Source organism: Centruroides sculpturatus, unplaced genomic scaffold (genome assembly GCF_000671375.1).
Source record: "Centruroides sculpturatus isolate CEXI.00-Female unplaced genomic scaffold, Cexi_2.0 scaffold215, whole genome shotgun sequence".
NCBI lineage: Eukaryota > Metazoa > Arthropoda > Arachnida > Scorpiones > Buthidae > Centruroides > Centruroides sculpturatus.
Genome location: NW_019384381.1, coordinates 147424 through 172116, shown reverse-complemented (window position 1 = coordinate 172116; position 24693 = coordinate 147424). Strand labels below are relative to the sequence as shown.

Here is a 24693-nt window from a genome sequence, read left to right as displayed (position 1 = left end):
TAGTTAATACATTTTGTTTTCTAATCATTCTTTCTGTAAGTACACTTTCTCTATAAATACAGCTGGATTGGTTATAGTGTTGCTGTGCTCGAAGAGAAAGATGCTTATGGATTTTATTTATTCAAATTTTCTCAAATAAATGCATTTTTTTTTTTTAAATAATAATCATGGCTATTGTATCATTAAAAATTATTTTTTTATTTTGTACAAACAAAATAAATATATTGAAAAATATAAGAACAAAAAAAAATTATACTTTTAGAAGTTAATCTAGTATCAAAAACATTTGATTCAGCATGACACATATGTCCTGGTACAGTCCGACTGGAAAGCTTTCGGTTAATTGACGTTTCGGTTGATCGACATTTGGATAATTGACATTCTACTGTATGTTCTGGATCAAAATTTCAAGCTTTACTTTCTACTTTGCTTCTTGTTGTGGCATTGTTTTATGAGCTTTTCTTTTTCAGCAAAAGATTTTCAATGATTTCAATTTAGTAGGGTAGTTGGATTTGCTAATAGCAAATTTTGAAGCCAACTTTCTGATAGCTTCTTCATAATTTTCAGCTGAGTTTTTGAAATTGTTCAGTTTTCTCATATCAAATTTTTTTTTATAGAGGAACACTACTAGTCATTTTTTGCACCAATTCCATTCTGATTCTTTTCTGCACTTGCTTTGGCTAATATTAAATCATTTAAGCTGTTTCAAAGTTTCACAAATCGGGACATTTCTAAAGGATATTTCTGAAATGATCTGTCAAATAGCAAATCAATTTTTCTGACATCACTGGTTTGAATTATTCATTTTTTTATAGTAATGAATTTAACTAACACTTCAACAGATGACAAATATTAAGATAAAAAATATTTTAAAATTTGTCTAATAATTGTTTTTTTAAAAATTAATATCAGTTATTTATATATTACAGTATTATATTATATAGTGTATTGGGTAGAAAGTAGTATCTTCCGATAAAAAAAAAGTTAGATTACTTAATGTATTTAGATTATTTTTATTAATAATTTTATTAATTTGCATTTTACAGTTTAGTACAGTTCTTCAGTAAAATGAAGAAATGGGCAGATATGGCAAATCTATCACAAGATATGAGGAACAAAGTAGATAGATTAGAAAGAAATTTTAATGTTTCAACTGTGATATTCAAGAAATTTAAGCCTATATTTGTAGATATATTTAAAGATCCATTAAGTGATCCACCGCGACCAGTTCGAAGTCGAAAACAAAGGTATTAAATATTATTAAATATAAGTTCTGTAAAGTTAGATTTTAAACAAGTTTATTTTATGTATAATAGTTACCACAACTCACTTAGCAAACAGTAGACAACTCAACTACACCTTAAGTTGCTGAGAAAGGTATGTTTAATTAATTAATTAAATGTAACTAACATTTTTGGCCTAATAGGCCAAAAACATTAGTTACATTTAAGATAGGCCATCCTCAGGTTAAATGAGAAAAAATAACAGTGTTCTGAAAATAGAATATATAATTTCAAATACAAAAATAATGGAAGATACGAACACAACAAATTCAAATACAAAATTAACAAAAGAATTAAAACAAAATATATATATATATATACATGTATAAATATAAAATAAAATAATACTCAAATATTATATTATACATCATGTAATAATACCATATATAAAATATCAAAAATGTAAAAACTAAGGTATAAGTTAGGAGTTCTTAAAAAGCTTTTTAACTAAGTTCTTCCAAGCAGATGAAAGTCCTGCATTTCTTCAATTAATGCATGTTATTAATGAAATTTATAAGGACTACAAGAACAGCAACTACTGCAAGCTACAGGATACCTGTAGCTTGTCCTTATAAATTTCAATCTTTTCTGCACTCATGACTAAAGTTGGGTAGTGTAAGGACTTAACAATATCTGCTTCCTTCCATTTTACTATGGAACCTTCAGTCTGCGCCATCTGAGAATATACTGTGGCATAGGATCCATTATTGACATTATATTTGTGCTCCTTCATTGTAATTCCCAAATTTCTTGTAGTAACATTAATATAGTTTTTCTTGATTCCTAATTGCATGTTTTTGTAAGGAATCCTGTACACTCCTGCTTTTCCTATTTTATTAATGTTGTCCTTGTCATTCCTTAATATCTTATAGATGTTCAGAACACTTTTCAAAATCATTTTGGACTTTTTTTGGTCTAAAGTTTTTTCATGATGGCTTTTATATTTCTATTGTACATGAACTTTGTGATTTTACCGATATCGCTGCACAGAGTCTTTGCTGTGTCTATTTTATAGCTTATAATCATTCCTTTTATCGTATCTGCTCTGTATCCTAGAGTTCTGGCTACCTGCAATATTATGTTGATCTCAATCTGTCCATCTACTACACTATTACAATACAGAAAGGCTCTTCTAATGAGAGCTTGGAACGCAGCCAGTTTATATCGGTAAGGATCATTCAAGTGTGACAGGATGTAAAGTGGGCTATATGTCAGTTTGATGTACACACTAGTGACAAAATTCCCTTCTTTGGATTCAATATTTATGTCTGAAAAATGTATCCTTGAGGAACCTTTCTGTTCAATCTTTCTGTTCAACTTAAGGCTGTCATTGTTGTTATTGATCTTACCAATAAATTTATTAATTTTTTGGTCATTCCTCCATAGTAAAAAGACATTGCCTAAATATCTTTTAAAACATACTATATTATTCTTGAAATCACAAAGAACATTTTCTTCTAGTTTTCTCACCACCAGCTTGCATAATATTCCTGATACTGGATTTCCCATTGGGACTACTCTTTTTTGCCTGTATGGTTGACCATTAAAGGTGAAACATGATTCACCTTTATTGTGCTCTACCACCTCATTAGTCTAATGAACTAAATTTGAGTTCTTGTTGAGCATGAATTCTAAAAGTGCTTCCATGCAGGATTTGATTTTAATAGAAGGATATAAGCTTTCATAGTCCAATACAGTTCCCACCTCATCATCCCTTAACACTAGATCTTCTACCTCTTTAATCACAACTCTGAGATCCTGTGTCACCAATATACTATTCTCAAGCTGAGAGGTGAGAAATTTATGTAACTGTTTTTCCAGGATAAAAGTTGGTCCCCTGCCCTTGGATTCTGACAATTTATATGGAAAAGATAATGCAGTAATGAGACTTTAAAGAACAAGTCTCACTACTGCGTGAAATTTATAAGGGCAAGCTATAGGATATGTGCATTAATGCAAGGGACTCAGAAGGGCTACCATCTGTGTGGAAGTATACTTAGTTAAAAAGCTTTTTAAGAACTCCTAACTTATACCTTAGTTTTTTACATTTTTGGTATTTTATATATAGTATTATTACGTGATGTATAGTATAATATCTGATTATTATTTTATATTTATACATGTATATATTGTTATAATTCTTTCGTTAATTTTGTATTTGAATTTGTTGTGTTCGTATCTTCCATTATTTTTGTATTTGAAATTATATGTTCTATTTTTTAGAACACTGTTATTTTTTCTCATTTAACCTGAGGATGGTCTATCTAATAGGCCAAAAATGTTAGTTACATTTAAATAAATTTTTCTCAGCAACTTAAGGTGTAGTTGAGTTGTGTTTATGTATAATGTTATGCTTAATAAATATCTTGATTAAAAAATTCATTAATAATATGAACACTTTTTCTGGAATTTTGTTTTTCAGTATTTTTTATTTTTTAAAGATTATTATTTTAGCATTTATGTTTGTATATACAGTAATGTGTGTTGTTTGTTTAAATAAATAAATTTCAGCCATAAACTGAAGTCGTAGTTTTGTGACATAAAATTTATGCTATTTGGACTTCAGGTTTGATAGACACATTTCAGATGATATGACTAAACATAAATAGAAAATATTTTTGAAAATATATTTTGACATTAGTATTTCAGTTTGAAAATTTGTGGATTTGGAGGAGAAAAAGAAAAGAAAATTTCAATTTATAAAATTTTTTAATAATGCAATACAGTGTTATGTGTAGTTACATGTTAGCAGATATGGCATAAAACTAAATTTTGTGTACATTTCAACTCTGTTCCAAGTAGTCCCATGTGATTGCTTAAATATTTAGGCATCTATTTACAATTAATAGAAAAATGTTAAAATACATTTGACACCACCTTCCCATTGTGGTTTTGGCTTTCTTACATAGTATCAAAAGTTTTAGTTTTAATTTAATTTTATACAGTTTGCATACTATATATAAACACTTTTTTCCTGCTTTTTCACGTCTGTATTAGAATGTTCTATTTTTATTTTGTTTTGGTAACTTTTTTCTGAAACATAGATTAATAAAGATCAGATGCTCAAAGCATTTTTTGTCTGTAAAAACTCTGCCTTTGGAATCTCAGAAGTAATTATATTGTTGAAAACACTGGGAAAATCTTACTTAAGAAAAATTCATTGACATACAGAAATAAAAATTGTATCTACAGCTCTTTGACAAAGTTGCTCAGATTTTGCTGGAATATCTGCTGAGATCTAAGAAATTTGCTAGCCAATATAGATGTGTATGAGGTGGATGAATGTTGTATATATTGTACACAAAAAGAAGGTATAAAAACCAGAAGTACTGTACATGTAAAAAATGTAATTAATACATATGCTGCTACAATAGCTACAAAATTCAACAGTCATAAAAAATATAGGGTTTCAAACACTGCATACTTTTAATATTTCCACACACACGAATTTTTAAATACATTTGGATGAGAGTTAATAATCAGAATGGTTTGATTTTGTCTATATATATATATATGTATACACAGTAGAACCTCGATTATCTGGTCTAATTGGGGATGAAGGTAGTCCGGATAAGGAAAAATCCGGATAATCGAAACAAATACTTTGTCTTTTAATGATAATACAACACGTTTTCTTTTTGATGACATATCGGTAACATTAAAAGTAAATACTACTGTATTTAAATCGTGATCAAATTTTCAAGAAACAAACGTTCATATTGAATTTGGACTACTACTTACCAATGGTAACAGTACCTATTGTTTAAAAGGCCCTCTGGTGGCGCAAGAAGACGGATTTTATAAAATAAAAAGTAGTTGAAACTGCATTTTTATGAATAAAAATTTAATAAACTATTTATCGTTTTATGAAGAGTAAAATTTTTTTGTCGCGTTTGCAGCTTTTAAGTAATGCATAAACCTTAGAGGTGCGAGGCATAGGAGGTGGCCCACATCGTCCATGCCTTACGATGCCCTTGGTCATAGAAATGATGTAATTTGAATATAAATTATTTATAAATACGTATGTCAAGTTATATTTTTATTACTACGTAAAATATATTTAAGAGTTTACGACCACTGTGCTGGATAAGACGTTGTTGAAACAAAAAAAGTTATGAATTCCATCACGTATATAAACAGTGTCGTAATTCGCCAAGTGCAAATCAGCAAATTCATAAAATTTTTGTTTATTTTGAACAATCCAGATAATCGAAAATCCGGATAATGGAGGTCCGGATAATGGAGGTTCTACTGTATATATATTGGATGTATACTCACTCCTTTATTAACAAACATGCATCAGAGTGTACCTGTACCTACTGCCAAAAGTATCATTTACTATTTAATATATTTTGCTAATCTGCTCTACACACCTTGTTTATTATATTTTTATTTTCTGTATTACTATCATTGATAGATAGATTATCTAAGATTTACTTTTGTAGAGTTAAGATGAGTTTGTTCAAATGCAACAATATATTGCATTTCAGTAAGAAATGCAATATCACTGTCATCTCACTCTCTCATCACACTGTTTCAATTTACTGTTACAGTTCAGTCTTGTAGGTAATCACTGTCAATATCAATTACATCTTGCCATCTTTGCTGCAAACTTTCAATCCTGTAAGCACAGAATGATGGGTTTTTCTTTGAAGAAAGTCTTGAGTAATTGGTATTGACATTAAACTAAATTGCCCTGCAGAACTATATTGACAACAGAGTTCTGCAGGGCATGAAATAGACAATAATCATTTGGTGCCAAGTCTGGGCTGTAAGATGGATGGGGTAGAACCTCCAAACCCACACTGGCCAATTTTAAGGCCATCGTTGCTCTATATGCTGGACACTATGATGATGATATCAGACTGTCAATTTTTGGACAAAGTTCTTTGATTTTGATGTTCAAATGATCCAGTTGTTCCCAGTAGAATTCTTTCATGACATTGATGTTAGTTAGTAGCTCTATGTGATGATGCCAAACAAATGCAGATCACCTCTTGCATTATCAGTCCTTTGACATTTGCAACAACTGGTTGACCTGTTTACCCATGAATGCTTTAAGAAATGCTTTTCAGATGAGATTGTGAGCCTTTGTGTTATGGCCACTTTTGAAATTTGAAATGATAGAGCAACAGCACACAAATATATTTTTTTCAAAAATTTCATATTATCAGACATTGCTGATGTATTTATTTTCAATGAAATATGTGATGAAATGATCTTTGGTTACTTTACTTATGTACCAATGTTGAATGTTATACAACATTTTTTTCTAGTAGAGTCCAGAACAAAATTGAAATGTCTAAATTTGCCTTGACAACCTGATATTTACTATCTAAAATGCTAACTGGATCTAATTTTCCTCTTGCTTATCTTTATTAACTTCTAAACCATTCCTATGTTTTAAATATTACATATTTTTATTTTCTTTGCTGTTATTAGAAAATTAAGAAACTTGTTAACAATGTAAATTGTTACATTGAAACAATGAAACAATTTTTCATATGTAAATACATTTATTAATAAACCTTCAAAAGTAGTAAGTAACAACAATGTAAATTGTTACATTGTTGTTACTTACTACTTTTGAAGGTTTATTAATAAACATATTTATATATGAAAAATTGTTTCATTACACTTACATTTATTTTTTATGAAATATAGATCAACAGTAGAAAACTATCAAGTTTTCACTATGTATAGGGTTGAACTGAAAGTTCATTCAGGTATTTAGATAATCACTCATTTGTGTTGTTTCTGTCATGCTTATCAAGTTTTTACTTATGTAGATGGGCATTACGAATATTTGTATATTTAATATGTAAGTTTAGTTACAGTTATTTTTTAAAATTTTGTTATCTTTTAAGAAAAAAAAAACATTAAAATGGAAGATAAGAAGGTGTATTTTCAACATCTCATGCTCTATTATTTCTGAAAAGGGAAAAATGTGACAAAAACTCAAAAGAAGATATGTATTGTATATGGGGAGGATGCAGTTACTGATTGAACATGCCAGAAATGGTTTTCAAAATTTAGGGCAGCAGATTTTTCTCTCAAAGATACACTTCGGTCAGGACGGCCCTCAACTGTATAAGATGAGTCCATAATGGCTTTAAACCAAAATGATCAGCATAGAACAACACAAGAGATAGCAGACACCTTAAAAATATCCCAAACATCTGTTGTCAGACACTTGGCTTGTCTTGGATACACTTCCTGTTATGATGTTTGGGTTCTCTATCAGTTAAGTGAATGAAACCTTATTGAGCGTGTTTCTGTTTGTGATTCACTTTTTAAAATGCATTGAAGATGATTTTTAAAGTGATTAATAATAGGGGACGAAAAATGGGTTGTTTACAACAATATTCGACATGAGATCTTGGAATAAGCCAGCCAAGTGATCTGCTAGTGCTGCAACCTAAAGCTGGTTTGCATCCCAGAAAAGTAATGATATCAGTTTAGTGGGATTGAAAAGCTGTTCTTTATTATGAGCTTTTACCCAACAACCAAACAATTAATTCCAATAAATGTCTCCAACTTAATGAATTGAGGGCTGCAGTGCTTCAAAAACATCTATAACTTGCAAATTGATGTGGAGTTGTATTCCATCATGATAGGTAAGTCCACACATATCATTGAATGCTCATCAAAAACTTCTAGACTTTAACTGGGATGCTTTGAGTCACCCTGCATATTCTCTGGATATTGCTCCTTCAGACTACCATCTTTTTCATTTGTTGCAGAAAAGTTTAAATTGCATAGAATTTCAATCTTTAGAAGATATCAAAAATCACATTGATAATTTCTTCAGTCAGAAACCCCATCCAATTCTACACAGATGGAATTATGAAACTACCCATCAGGTGGCATAAGGTTATTGAACAGAAGGGTGAATACATTGTGGATTAAAGGTTTATATTTATTCCAAAATTGTATATAGTGGAACCTTGCTTAACAAGCATAATTTGTTCCAGAATCTTTACTCGTAATGCGAAACACTCGTTAAGCAAAACAATTTTTCCCATATAAATGAATGTAAAATACGATAATGTGTTCCATGCCAAAAAAAATACTCAAATATTTCATATATAACATGTATTCAAAGAAAATTTTACTGTATTTAATTATAGCCTTTACATAGCCCAAGAATTTGGCATATTGTTTGGAGTGTTTATTTTTATATATATTGTTTGGTGTGTTTATATGTAATATGCCTGCAAACAAGTTTGGAAAAATGTGTGATCACAAGCGATACTAAGGGTTGAGTTATAAACTTCGTAATGTAACTGTATGGTCATTTCGTATTTGGTAAGAAAAGTTTGGATTGACCAAACTTACGGTAGGGATACGGTGAATTGACGAACTGCGCATGCACTAAGTCAGTCGCTATACAATCAGAAGTTGTGCTGGAAGCAACAAATTGATTGAAACATATCTTTTGACTGACAATGCTGCTACTTCTGAACATATAAAATTTTAAGATAAGAATTACTTTGGTTATAAAAAAAATAGAAACATGATAAAATGAATAAATAATTATAATGTTAGATCTGGCAACGTCAGTCGATGATTTTGTACATTCTCATGATGTACAGCTTCATAAGCTGTAAAAAAAGTTTATTCCTTAAAGGATAAGGAAATGGCCTTATGGTATTTTATAACTATTGCTGTAGATATCCAGTGTAGCAAACATTTACGGATATGGTTATGTTACGGAGTTTATAACTCGACCCTAAGATGCTAGCGGAACGAGTGCTAAACACAGACTGATGGAGCATGAACACAATCCAGGACTTCCCCTCTCCTTGTCACTCGTTAAGTGAGTCATTTTTCCACAATTTGTTTTGTTCATTGTGTGAGGTGCTCGTTAAGCAAAGTTTTACTGTATTTTATTTCTCTCTAAAATCCAAACAAACTTTCAGTTCAATCCTATACATATAGACAGTTGAACTTGTTTATAATATCAGTGAAGAGAGTGGAATTTTTTGACGTTATAACCAAGTGTTATTATATGTGGAATCATAATTTCAGTCCAATACAAAAATGCTGATTATGTTTAAGAATGTATTATAAAATATAATCTAATTTAATATGTATATATTACTGTATGTATAAAACTGAAAACTAAATGTTTACAAATAAACTATTTTTATTAGATGGGTTAATTTACACAAACTTATCAAAGTTTCAGTAATGATGGAACTTCCAGTTTTGAGAATAAACTATTAAAAAACAAAAAATGACATATTCAGTTAGTGATTTTAGTTTGTAGGCATTTTTTACATAAAAGTTGCTTATGAGTATTATTTTCTATATCTTCATTCTTTTCATTATTTAGATGAAATCTTTGAGATCTGTAAAATATTTTTAAAAGTCTTATTGCATTGCAATCTTCCTCAGTTTATGGCATCTTCTGTGTCTGTTGTTTCTTTCATTTTCTTTATCCACATTGTTTTTTCTGAAGATTTAATTAGCTTGACAATATCTGTATCTGAATAAATCCAAGTTATTAAATCTCCATCTATATTTTCATATTTAGTAGCAGCAGATGACAAAAATTCACTTTTTTCTAAACTTTGAAGTGTTATAAACTTTGATAGAGAAATATAATCATTGTCACATCAATATCAATAGATGTTATAGCTGTTTGGCTATTACACAATTTTTCATGACAAAAACAGTTTGCTATTGTCAGAGAGCTAGAAAAAAAAAAAAGACCCTAGAGGGCGCCGTACGGGTAAACACGTGCTGCGTATGTGCTCCGCCTTTGGTTTGGTTTTTCTCCGGATATAGTAGGAATTCATGAGTATTTTTTGTGTCATTTCGTTCGGGAAGGTATAAACTACCGAGCGCTGTTTATTCTATTTGAATTGGTTCAGTCTTCAGAAAGTTACGGCCACCTTTGTGCCGTGGCCACGTGGTGTCCCCGGTCAGCCATTTCGAAGCACTTTCTCCCGATCTTTTGGACAGTAGGACCACGATTTGGCTACTTCTTTTGGGCATTTGCATTAGGGGCACGGGTGGAAATATACCCCCGCATTTCGTATTCATTCGACCTTCCGTTGGAGAGTTATTAGGCCCGGAAATTGTGTGTGGAACAAAGAACCACGTGCTAGCACTACATTCGACCCTAATTGGAAACAAGAGAGCTAGAGCGATTAAGTTGTGTGTTTATTGGCTCTGTAAGAAACTCCGATAGGAATTTATTTCAACGATTTATTTCCTTTTCCCCCTGGATACTCTACACATAATGGATTCTGTAGATCAGCATTCTCAATCCCAATTCGAGGCTGTCTTGGGTGACGGTAGTGACTTACCGGCTACGCCTGCTACGTCTGTTCCTCTCGAAGAAAATATTCTTGCGGAGGCCAGCACCCACTTCGGAAGGATTTTAAACATCCTTCCTGCGTCCTGTACCCCAGCTATAAAAACTCATGAGAGAAAAGAAGTGAGGAGGAGGGTCACCCAACTACACTCATGCGTTGCTCAACTATATGGCATCCTCCGCGAACTCAGATCATCTCGTGAAACACCAGAACCTGCTATAAATTCCTATGGAGACAATAGACCTATTGTTCATACCAGTGGAGAAGACAGAACCACTACCAACACTAACGCAGATAAGTTATCCTACGCTGCAGTCGTTCAAAATAGTAACGGAATCCGTCCAAGCATTACCACAAAGGTCATAAATCAAACCCTTGGTAAAAAATTAAACACGGAAGGAACTAGCAGCAGTCATGCAGTCCTAATTTACGCCAAGAAAGATAATGACTCCGAAGAAGGACCCAATATAGAACAGATTAAGTCTACTGTCTTAAAAACAATTAAACCGCACCAGATACAAGTGGGTATTAAGGCGATTAAAGACATAAAGAATGATGGCTTCTGTGTCCGTGTAGGCACTCAACAAGAGGGACAAAACCTAATGAATGCAATAAACAATATTGATCATATTAAAGGAAAGATAAAATGCACAATTTCCTCAGGAAAACAACCAAGGGTTATTCTCTTGAATGTCCCAAATTCTATTGAGGATGAAGAATTAATCGAGCTAGCCTATGAGCAGAACAAATTCCTTCAGGAAATAAACAAGGAAGAACTATTAAAAAATAGCAGAATCAGTACAAATCTTCGTAAAGGGAAAATTAAACAAAATTGCAGACACGTTATCATTGCGGTTCCACCCGTTATCAGAAATCTCATAATAGCCAACAAACATCTCTCTCTGGCATGGGAAAACATCAAGGCGGATGACTATATTCCGATCATCCGCTGCTACAATTGTTGCGGCTATAATCACTATGCCATCAACTGTTCTGAAGCCCAACGGTGTAGTCAATGCGCTAAGAACCATCGTTACGCTGACTGCCACTATCTACAAAAAACACCATGTTGCACTAACTGCAAGAAGGCTAATGTCAACCAACCGGAAGATAAGAAGATAAGAACGGATCATAACGCTTTCGATCCTGCATGCCCTATCACTTATAAAATGAAATATAACACGGTCAGCCGAACCAATTATGGCTGGTAACCATCAATCCTCTTCAACACAGTTGACCAATCAATTAAAATTACTTCAAATTAACCTGCAGCGGGGCAAGGCTCCGTCCTCTCTTCTTATTAAGACTGCTGAACAATTGGATTCTGATCTTATTACCATACAAGAACCTTATCTCTACAACGACAATTACCCTCACTTTACTGGCTGGAAGACCATCCCATCCAAAGGTTTTTGCACGAAAATCAAAGCTGCAATATTGATTCGGAACACTGGTCTAAACATGCAATTCACCCCACAACTTTCCTCGAACTATGTCACTACCGGATCTTTGGTCATTAATAATACTGTTATTTTCATATCATCAATCTACTGCTCCCCACTTGAGCATATAGATTCACTTATCGACGACCTCGACAGAATCAGTAAGACTGTGGCTGACCGCCCATGGGTTATATGTGGTGATGCTAACGCAAAGTCTTTCTTATGGCAAAGTCCGAGTGAAGATCCTAGAGGCTATCGCCTACAAGAATTAATTGCAGCCCTGAACTTAACCTCCTGTAATTCCAGTCCGCTCCCCACTTTCTTCTCTTCGAGAGGAGAAAGTTGGATTGATGTCATTCTGGCAAACTCCTCTATGGCACCTACGGTAAGTTTCTGCTCAACTCTCGACATTACTAGCGCCAGTGACCATCGTTACATAGAAACCCACATCAATCTCCAGGTTCCAAACAACAAAAATGTTACCACCGGATTCCGCACCCACTGGCCGCTCTTCAGGGATCTCATTCGTATCAACTGGTACACCAATACTCCCATCGTTGAAATGAGCGAAAGCGAAATTGATAACACCGTGCAACAGCTCAGTGAGACTATTCTTTACTGCCATCGAAAAGCAAGTACCAAAACAACCAAGAAAAGATCCAATGTCCCTTGGTGGGATGACGATCTAAACAAACACAGGCTGGAAGTACGAAAACTTCGCAAAATTTATTTTCGTCAAAACAACATTCACCTGAAGGCTATTCAAAAGGCCCAATACATTGAAAAATTTAATTCGTATAAGACTTTAATTAACCGGAAAAGGAATCAAGCATGGCGTAAATACTGCAACCAATTTAACACTCCTTGGTCAGATCCTTTCTATGTAGCTTTCAAAAAGAAAAGCAAGAATAACACACTCTCGGCTGTCACAACCAGTGATGGAAGCTATACTAACACTTTGCCAGATACTATAAAAGAGCTATTTAAATATCATTTCCCAACGACGATGAAAGTACCGATAATGAGTTCCACCACCAAACACGTAACAACTACAGAGAACCACCTGATGAACCAGATGACGACCCATTCACGTTCTGCGAAGTTTCCCATGCGATCAATTTAATTAATGTTCATAAGGCACCTGGCATCGACCAGATATCTGGAAAAATGGTAAAAGAAACATATAAAGCTATTCAGACAACCTTTGTAGCTATTTTTAACCGATTCCTTCAATTGGGTTACTTCCCTCAACCGTGGAAGCTTGCATCAGTGAAATTCATTAATAAGCGGCCTGACGCTTTACCTAAACAACCAAAGGACTACAGGCCAATTAGTCTTCTGTCAATCATTGGGAAAGCTCTGGATAGACTAGTCAATAACAGAATTCTTCGTTACCTAAGAGCAAAAGATACACTCAGCCATCATCAACACGGGTTCACTCCGGGGAAATCGACCATCACAGCATTAACTAACATCGTTGAATATATTGAACAAGCAAAAGAAAATAGGAAACACACGCTTTTAATATCAATAGATTTTCAAGGCGCATTCGACAACTTATGGTGGCCAACAATTCTAAATCAACTTAGAACATACCGCTGCCCACGCAATCTTTTTCTCATCACCAGCAGTTTCCTGAAAGATCGTTACGCCGGCGCGTATTTCAACAATTACCAACACATTCACCAAGTTTCCAAGGGCTGCCCCCAGGGCTCGATTGCTGGCCCTGGGCTTTGGACGATAGTACATAATGATCTTCTCTCTTCACTCAATGACAGTAATGTTTTAATCCAGGGTTATGCGGACGATACCGTTATCCTGGTATCAAATAAAAACAGTGACAACCTTCCTATTATTGGAAATGACATCTTGAACAGGGTGGCAGAGTGGAGTAAAAATGTCAAACTTCCGATAAATTACAACAAATGTTCCTACATTATTTTTGCCAAACAAACCCCACTCCAGAGAAGCCCAAGAATTGAAATAAATGGACACAAGATACCCAGAGTCACAGAATTTAAATATCTAGGCGTTGTTCTAGACCAACAACTACAATGGACAAAACATGTCGAAAAAGTTAGTGCAAAAGCGGCCCAAGTCTCCAACGCTCTATCAAGTATTGCGAAAAAATACATGGGGAGTGGGTTATACAGCGGCCCGCCATATTTACCTAGGAGCCATTGAGCCGATACTTCTTTACGCCTCGCCAATTTGGGCCTTAGCCACTAAGAAAATTTACATACAGAAAAAACTCCTAAAAGCGCAGAGGGTCGCTGCTCTTCGCATATGCCGAGCTTATCGAACTGCCCCAACATCGGCTCTCCTTACGATCGCAGGCCTAATTCCAGCTCATATCAAAGCAAGGATGAACATGTGGATTTGGCATATCAATAATCATATGGTTGATACTTGTACCAAGTGCAATGACTTTCTTACCTTAATAAACGAAGACCTTAAAAATGACCTAATGCTTTACAAGATAGAAAACAAAAATTATGACATTCAAAATAGCCATGAATATCCCTGGCTTCGAGACTATCGCCTACCACAAACTGAAAATACAGATATTTCAATTTACACAGATGGCTCAAAGAACAAGGATGGCGTAGGAGCGGCTTTTCTTCTTATAAACCACAGCAACAATCAGACGCACAGATCTGCCTTTAAACTTGGACCACACTGTACAGTACCACAAGCAGAAATTCTGGCAATTACAAAGGCAATAACCTACGTGAATGAAGAGTGGTTTCATCGACAGCGTGACATCTGTATTTACACTGACAGCCTTACCGCCCTCAACTCCATTTACACCCCTTTTAAGCGTGGTGAGAACATACTTAAAATTCATCGCATCCTTAAAACGAATAGCCATCAGCACACTTATTCCTTCAAATGGGTCCGTAGCCACTCCGGCATCCCTGGGAATGAGGCTGCCGATCAGCTGGCTAAGAAGGCTGCCAGCTCATCGCTAAAGTACAGCTACACTAAGATTCCGAGCTCTATGATCAAGTCTTGGGCCTATGATTTGGCCTTAACGCATTGGCAAAAGGAATGGGACAATTCCACTACTGGAAGAATAACGTATAAGTTTTTCCCGGACATTAGGGAAAGGTTCAGGTGCAAATTTTTCGTCCCTAACTTCCGTTTAACACAACTTCTCACAGGACACGGTAACTACAACGCCTACTTAAAAAGGTTTAACCTGAAGGACAGTGACACTTGCCCATGCAACGGCACAGCGGTTCAAGACATTAACCATTTCTTGTGGGACTGTAAACTTTTTGAACATCAAAGAACTGCACTAATAGGTAAAATCCTCAAGAACAACTACAGTTGGCCTTGCCACCATAAAACACTTATCCAGAAGCGAGAATCTTACATCGCAGTCAACAAGTTTTTAAAAGACACTGCCGCCCTGGATCCGTTCCGTGTAAGGATACCTGAAGACCCTCATGCCACCAAACAAAATTAATACAGGGACAAACTTTCCCTTCATTGTACCCCAGTCTTACTCTCAAAAATTCTCTACTATGCAAACTCTCCAGTGTTCTCCCGGCTTCATCATTAAGTTATCTCTGCAATGTAATCTTCTATGTAATTGATCAATGTATACAGCTCTTTCACTCTTTGCCACTGTATTCACTGCTACTACTGTACTCGGCCACAAAGCACTGCCATTGTAAATAATATTATGTACATAAGTTTGCTATCGTGCTTTATTTTGTAGCCCGAGCTGGGCATTCTGTCAGAGAGCTAAATTTACATTATGCTTTCTCCAAAAACATCTGTCTAATAAATAAATTGCCATTTTATTATCATTTTCCATGTTAATAGTTTATTATAGAAGAATTTATCTGCATTTGATATTTAAGGCTTCTTAAAGTATGCTAGTGCAAGGAATACAAACTTAATGTTCTTCAAATTTTCTTATTACAAGAAGTTTTCTTTTGTCTGTACCAGTCATATTAGCACACACAAGTGTGGTTATTTTATCTTTTGCAAATTTTCCACCTTATACACTTCACTTTTAAACTTAAATGCCATAACTGGTAAAAGTTCATTTAAAAAATCCCAGTTTCATTGGTATAGTAAATTTCTTTATCTTCATATGTCTTGTAATTCTGGCCAGTTTTCAGTGTCTTGAAGATTTACATGTTTTGCTTCTCCACACACTTTTCCAAAACGTATTTCATGTCTTTGTTTAAAACAGTTTAATCGTCCATTAGAATGGTTAAAATTAGCATCACCTAGTAATCATCCAAATTGTTCTGTTTTTTGCATAAATATTGGTCCATTTAGCAGTAAATTGGCATTTCTGCATTGATTAAACCACCTAATTAACGAACCATCAATATATTTTTTTTCACTGATCCTTTGCCATCTTGAAAACGTTTTAAAAATTTTTTCTCAATGTAGAATTTATTAAATCAATGTTTCAGCACATATCTGCTTTTTTTCTTTCACTATCAACAGCTTTAATTATCACTACTTTATGGTGTAAAGTTTTAGCTTTTCTTTTTAAACTTGCTATTTTCACACACTCAATTTGACACTAAACTAAAACTCAGCAGTCCTAGCAAATCTATTGTTGATTAGTACTGTTGTGAGTGTTACACTTGTGCAGAAATGTGACACACCTACTAAGTCATTCTACGGAAAGGTCAGTTATTGGCCCATATGAATAAAAACAAAGGAAATGCTAAAAAGCATGAAGTAGAAGTAAAAGCAAATGCTTCAAGCAAAAGATAGAATCAAGTGCATTTCTTCTGTTTGGTGTGAATAATGATTACCTTACACTTCCGAGCAAATGCTTTTTGCTTGGAAGTATAAGGTATATTTATTTTAACCAAGTTCAATCAGTTGTACTTGGTTAAAATAAATATGAATGGTTGTAAAAATATGTTTAAAAATGTTTACTTGAATTGTGTAATTTGTTTTTTTAATACGTTAATATTTATTTTGGCAAAATTTGAATCTTTTCAGAAGACTGCCATGTACAGCATCAGATGTATTTTCATTTTGTTGGACTTTATTTATTAGAGTTAAAGGTAAGTAGTTTTAAAGGTATATATGATAGAAATTTATTAATCTAGCACTTACAGGATCAGTGTCTGGATTACCAGATTCTTTTATACTTTTGCAAAATTAAATAAGTTATACACAGTTTTGAATGTTTTAGATATTTCTTTACATTTTTTACCAGTGCATACTGTTGTATGCTTCCAATTTGTTAGGAACATTTTTTAACCCCCAGGGAGTTACGTGGTTTCTACTATGTCCAGTAGTCATGGAATCTGTTAAATTCCATTTTTTAATCTAAAATTCTGTAAATTTGGACATTATATCAATAAAAAAAAATTACCTTTTGTCCACTTTCTAACCATATAAAAACTTTTAATTGGGTAATAATACAATTTTTAAAATTATTTTTATGTAATTTGATCTAAAATATTAAAAATAAAATATCAAATTTTAAATAGCCATCTGTTAGTATTGAGGCACAATTCTGTAGAATTTTATTAAGTAAACTTAACATTTAAATTAAAAAGTGGAGTGTCAAATGTGGAATAAAAAGAACAGAAGTGCAAGAGAGGATTCAAAAAAGAGTTTGATTGGAATGAAAGTTTTGGGTTCAGAATGTTAGAATCAAACAAATTAGTGTTTTATCATTTTCAGAAAGAAGAGAATAGTTTTCTTCTGATAGAATAAGTTTTGTCAGGACACAGTGGGGAAAATGTAAAATGTAAAGTTAGGTTGAAACACAATTTGGATGCTGCAGGCCAAACCTTCTGATCATTCAGTGTTATTTGAGATAAAGTCACATTGTGTGTGTATCTGATATATAGTGCTGTAGAGCTTTAGGGTATTTTTCTTGTATATACAATTATCGTGGAATCTGTATTGAACTAAACAGTTGTCTTGTATTTTTATCATATCAATGACTGAAGATTGTTTCATTGACTTTTGTTTTTTGGAAATGTGACTCCATTCAAAGTGTTAAATTATTGGGTTGTTCAGAAAGTAATTTTTTTTTTTTTTTTTTTTTTACCACTAGACAGATTAGTTGTATTTTTCCCACCATTTTCATTCTAAATCATATTATCACTATATATTTTGACAGCTAGCATTTTAAGGCNTAAGTAAGTTTTTTTTTTTTACCACTAGACAGATTAGTTGTATTTTTCCCACCATTTTCATTCTAAATCATATTATCACTATATATTTTGACAGCTAGCATTTTAAGGCTTATTTGTAAAAAATTTTGTTTGATTTTGTGCAATTGTTTATTTTTTGTGTCTCATCAAATATGGAAGATTGAATGCAGCATTTTCGGCATATTTTGCTCTTTTATTATCGAAAAGGTAAGAATGCTGTTCAAGAGAGAAAAAAATTGTGACGTGTATGGAGAAGATGTGTTGACAGAATGACAGTGCTAAAACTGGTTTACAAAATTTTGTTCTGGCAATTTCAATATTGAAGATGCACCACGTTCTGGATGGCCAGTTGAAGCCAATGAAAACAAAATAAAGGTACTGATTGAAGCAAACTGCCAAATAACAACACGTGAAATTACTAAAAGATTAAATTTTTCAGATTGAACCGTTTATGATTACTTGAAACAAATTGGTTTTGTTTCAAAGCTTGATATATGGGTTCCACATGTTCTTAAGGAGAGATGTTCTCTTTGATGGGATTTATGGGAATTTTTTTTAGAGCTTTTACCAGACAATTTAACAATTGATTTGAAAGTGTATTGCCATCAAGTAAACAAATTGAGTAATACCATCAAACAGAAAAGGCGGCCAGAATATCAACAAAACAGGTGTAGTGTTTTACCACGATAATGTCAAATTTCACGCAAGTTTGGTAACTGGTCAGAAACTGTTATAACTTAGATTGCAAAATAGATGGAGTTCTTATCATAATGGCCACACTTTTCAGTTCATTCCTAATATAAATTATTTTTATTATCTATAATGGTTCTCTGCAAACTTTTACACTACACAACTGCTCACTAACCATTGAAAGTTTGCAAGCTACTTATGCAGATTTATGAATAAGGAATCTCGCCTATGCCCACTATGTCAAGTTGAAGATGGTGCCCTACATTACATTTACGACTGCGTAGCCCTGGAACAAGAAAGACCGGAACTTATTTTCCTGTTCCAGGAATGAAATATTATCTGGCTTTGTGTTCCTTCTAAAGAGCGAAGATGTCTAGCAAGCATTCAATAGACTAGCGAAGAGGTTCTATTGTTTTTCACATATCACCATATACAATTGAGGACTTGCTCTTTGGTGTTATGTCACCCATCCTTAATTTTATTTTTATATAAAAATACTTATTCTATTGATAATTTGTTTTAAAATGTGTAAATATAATCTTTCTGTATTCACCTGTCTGTTGACTAGTTTGTTGGCATATTATTTTGTTATATTACGAATTATTTGTAGGGATGCATTTTGAGATGTATGAATATTATTTGTAATTATGTATAATTATCTATATACAGAATAATTGTCAACATTCCACTTTAAACATTACATTTTGTTTCTGTTTTATTTATGAAAATACTTATTTTAATGTAAATATTATTTATTTGCATTGTAAGGTAAATGCACCGGTAGTGGACACTGCGTTAGTAGTGGACACTTTGAACTTCAAATATGAGTAATAAGGTTGTTGATGGCTTCACTGTTCAAACATACAAATCATTCAGTAGACAGAACCCTCTTGTGGTGGTAACTCGCACTGATCCTTTTCTAGTGCATCATGGGATGTTTTCCCGCGCTCATTAGTGATGGCATTCCTGCTGATATAAGAAGACAAGTGAGTCTGCTGTCTGTTTCCTTAAGGTCTAGGTAATTTAAATCACGCTTGCTGTATTAACAGTTAGTTTCACGGAAGTTTTTTGGTGATATACTATTAATATGAGCTTCGTTGGTATGTTTTAAGACCTTCCTGATAGTATTTTTATTTTCCAAGTCAATTGAATGAGATGTCCACTAATGAAACAAAAATATCGTATATTTTTAGTAGTGGACAAGAGGTGGCCACAACTAGTGAAAATGAACTTTTCACTTTTAATCAGTATCAAGTCAAAAATTAAATCACCTAATGTTAAGTAACATACAGTATTGATTCAAGCATTTTTTGGTTACTCTGTCTAGTCATGGACAGGGGGTGTTCACTATTAAACCGTGAATGTCCGTTTATTGAAATGAGGTGTTTCAATAGTGGACAAAACATGGTTTGGTGCCATGGGATCCTACAGCACCCGGTATGCTAAGTAGGAAAATAATGTGCAAGAAGAAGTCAGACAGTACTCTCACGAAAAGTGATGTAAGAGTTGGTTTTGAAACATTAAAAATATACATGGGACCTGAGAAAGTGGGGTTATTTGAGACTGTAGTTTCTTTTGAAGATGTTGAGGCTACAGACAAGTCCCTGTTCAATTTATGGCACCAGATGAAGACAGACATCATGAATCAAGTAACAGCTGGAAACAACAGCAAATCCTTCAACAATAATGAATCAGAACATGAAGATTCGACGGTTGAAACTTCAAATCAATCGCAGCCATGAGATAAATGATGTCAGTAACACCAGTGCATTTAGTGATTCATATATTCATGATATTCATAATGACTACCACTATCAAAATGAAAGACCTAGTACTTCAAACACTGGCAATACCATTGTTGCCACAAGTACACACAATAGCCGCAATAACAGTCAGATCTCTGAAACAGTACCTAGTCCTTTCAAAAGGTCACTTCTCTGGTCAGAACCCAGGGAAATCACTAACAAAAGGAAGAAAAAGGAAATCATACCTTCTGTAGTTACGTCAAAAGCTTGGCAGGAATATTATGAAAATAAGGAAAAGAAGAAAATAGTGGAACTAGAACTGAAAAGGGAGAGAGCTTTGGCAAGACAGAGAAAGAAAGAACAACAGACTGCTGAGAATAAAAGGAAAGCTGAAGAGAAAGCTATGAAAATGAAAATGAAGACTACAAAGCAACGAAAGAAGAAAATGAGAAAGGAAGAGACATCATCAGAAGATGAAGGTTCTTGGATTCCCTCGGATGGTGGTAGTACAAACGATGTTACGTTAGATGTAGAAGACACTATGGAAGATGAAGAAGAAGAAGACGACATTATGCAGTTTCAGGAAAATATTGAACCCCCTTCAAACGAAACTATTGGACCAAGTTCAGCAATTAAGGAATCGAAAGATACAGAAGAAAGGGGAGAAAGTATTGAAGGGACTTTAAATTGGACTCGGAGGAAGGATATGTCCGAAAGACACAGTCGGAATACCATTGAAAAGGAAAGGGAATCAAACATCCTGCATGAGAATGATTTTGTAGTTGCCACCTTGTCTGGTAAGAAAAGAAAGTACAAATGTGTGTGCAAAATTACCAGTTTAATCAGTGATAATATCGCAGAAGTGATTGTGTTTAATTCCATAAATAGGATGAAAAGCGTATTTGCTAAAAATGAAAAAGATGTACAAACGATAAATATTTCTCAAATTGACTTGAGGCTTCCTAAGCCTCTAATTTTTGGAAGAGAGAGTCACTGTCAATTCTCGAAAGGCATTGACATAGATAAGTAGTTCAACACAAATTAACAATGCAACAATATTTCCTTAAACTATGCTGACGTTAATATTTGAGTTCTCCTAAATGTAACTTAGAACCCAGTTTTATACTATTATTTTTAAGTGTTTAATATTGAGTGTAACAATAATCCATTCCAGTATGTTAAAACTGATCTCATTTATTTCAACATTTGTATTCGTTAAGAATAATGTAACAATAACAAAATAAGAAAGTTTCTTATACTAACTTTGTAATGTTTTATATTTATGTTTCATAATACTTATTAGTTCAATTTTCATATAAACATTACAAACTATACACATGTAATTTACATTTGTACAATTTGATATTTTAATTAATTTAATTAAATTATGAGTTGTCATTATAATTAACAGTGTTCTTGTTCTTTATAGTAAAGACTGTCAAATTCTGCAAGTTGTGAAAAATAAAAACGATTTCATCTTGAATATAATCATCTCTATATTCCTTGTCCACTACTGGTGCAAATGCCTGTCCATTACTAAATATCTCAATTTTTTCAATGTCCACTACTGAAACATTTTCAACCTTACAAAATAAATTAAATTAAAATGTATTCGACGAGACTGACATAATTAAAATCCTTACAGTGAGTGAAGAAAGATTTTGTCTAACAGACAATATAACTTTTAAGCCATAAGGCTTCCAAATAGGGGTCCAGTTTCAAAAAAGTCGAAAAATTTTCCTTAAAGTGTCCACTACTGGTGCGTTTACCTTAGACGTAATGATTTGTTATTTATATGAAATTGTTTATTGTATCTATGTATTTATACGCATGCTGATTACTGTCAGCATGCTATTTGAGTATTATTTGTGCGGACATACTCTTCTTTTTAAACCTCATTTTGTTCTTATTATTATTTGATGGAATCCCTCTCAAACGTATCTTACTGTAATTTGATTATTCTGTTATTTTATGTATGTACTTTGAACTTTATCCATGTAAACATTTTCCTGGTAATGCTTTCTGTGGGACCAGGATGTACATGTTGTTTGTGCAATAAAACAATGAATAAATAAAGTAATAACTTAGATGGGACGTGCTATCACACCAACCATGTTTGCCAGATCGAGCACACTTAGATTATTACTTGTTCTGGTCTGTACAAATTTTTTTTAACTGTAAGACATTTACTTGAAATGACAATGTCAAAAATCACTTGGATCAGTTTTTTGTAAGCAACGATCAAAACTTTTATGAATGTTAAATCATGCTACTACCAGAAACGATGACAACAGGTATTTGACCGAAATGGTTGATATATAATTCAACAAAATATTTATTTATTATAAAAATATTGTTTTTTTTTTCCACGGAAAAAACGAACTTACTTTCCAAACAACCCAATACAATTATTATGTGACTAAAGGGTCGGCACCTCTTCGATGCCCTGTCAGGATGATACCACCATGTCTTGGTTGACACGGAAGCCGCGCTAACTAGGTCATGTGAGCAGTTGCGTAATGGAGTGATCGAGTTCAGGATGGAGGGAGAGACAACGCACTGGAAGTGACTTACGCAGAGAAGAGTTAACGTAACAACTGTTTAATAGGTAACAAAGGGGTAATACAGGACATACAATGTATCGAGTGGAACATGATAGATTTAAATACATTGGTTATGATGGATATTATATTTATTAGACGGAGTTAACTTAAAGTCCGTGGGTCTTGAGAGAGAGTTTACAGTAGTTGCGCATGGCGATAAATACCTGGAGTTTTTAGTGATTCGCTAGTAGGTCTTGACGTTCTTGACGATGAAGTTAGTCCAGTTAGGCAATCAAGTATTCTGGTTCGGTGACGACGTTAATCCAAATAATAGACACTTAATAAGCTTGATGGATGACAAAGTTAATGCAGTGAAAAGCACAGTGCACACGTAAAAAGATATGGAGCTTGAGACTGATCTCTTCTAGGATGGGGCAACGGCTGCTCTAACTTTGTTGTTCTGTTCTATATTGAACAGATGAAATCGAGATATTAGGTTGAGACGTGATGAGAAAGCATTGATGTCAGGCCCTAGAACTTAACAGATGTTTTGCTCCCAGGTGTGAAAGTTATTTAACAAGAGTTTAGCTACGATGCAATGTTAGGAGATAATGATATAAACATACTGAAAGTCTGGATTCGGATCCTCACATCTACATCCACTTTATTACTGGAATGAAGTTTAATGCCCCGTTTGAAAATCAGGGAAGAAAAATTCTATTGCTGTAACAAGACAAAAAAATAGGATCTGTGTCACAACCCCTGTCTTGCTCTATTTATATTGCATGCAACAAAACGATACAGTTAAATTTAATGGGATTCACATATTTTGTTGTCTTGCTTTGTATCTCTTGTGCACAAATAGCACAAAATATATTATTTATATATAAATCTTGTTTCAAATTATAATTAATTGCATTAGAACAAAGTTAAATAGTTGTGACTGATGTTTTAAGTGGAAATAGAGTATAAATGGAAACACTGCTTAACTGAATCAGTGATTTTAATAACGACACGTCACGTGTAAGTTTATATGTAACTAACAATTTGAAGTTTTTAATTTTATGTATTGTTTTTACAATATTCAGTTGAAAATTTTCATATAAATAATAATTTTTTACATAAAATTATTATGTTAATAACACTTAATTAAAAATATTAAAAAAGAATTTAGGATGGTTTTATCATGTCTCTGTAAATCTTTACAAACAACAAAAGGCTATTATATTTTGTATTATACAGTAGACCCCCCCTATAATGCTTAGATACGTTCCACGCTAATCGAATTTTACGTTGTAGGAATGATTAAATACATGAGTCAATCGCAGCCCGATAGTTGTGAAGTTTACGGACTAAGGCTGTTTGAAAGGTTTTCTTCTATAAAATTAACCGATTCTAGACTAATTTCACTCAACATTTCCAAAACACGTATAATTTTTTGGGAATAATCTGTATAAACTATGCTATAAACAAAAAATTATAGGATTACTTACCGAGTGTGTACCGTTC

The 24693-nt window shown here is 33.3% G+C and overlaps 1 protein-coding gene across 1 annotated transcript in view; it reads left to right on the top strand.

Moving 5' to 3' along the window:
* LOC111617886 (retinoblastoma-like protein 1) overlaps positions 1–24693 on the top strand; it is a 133897-nt gene that overhangs the window by 26171 nt on the left and 83033 nt on the right. The window contains exons 3-4 of the mRNA XM_023359235.1: positions 1047–1247; positions 17035–17099. Coding sequence (XP_023215003.1) covers positions 1047–1247; positions 17035–17099 — 266 coding nt within the window. The remainder of the gene's footprint in view (positions 1–1046; positions 1248–17034; positions 17100–24693) is intronic.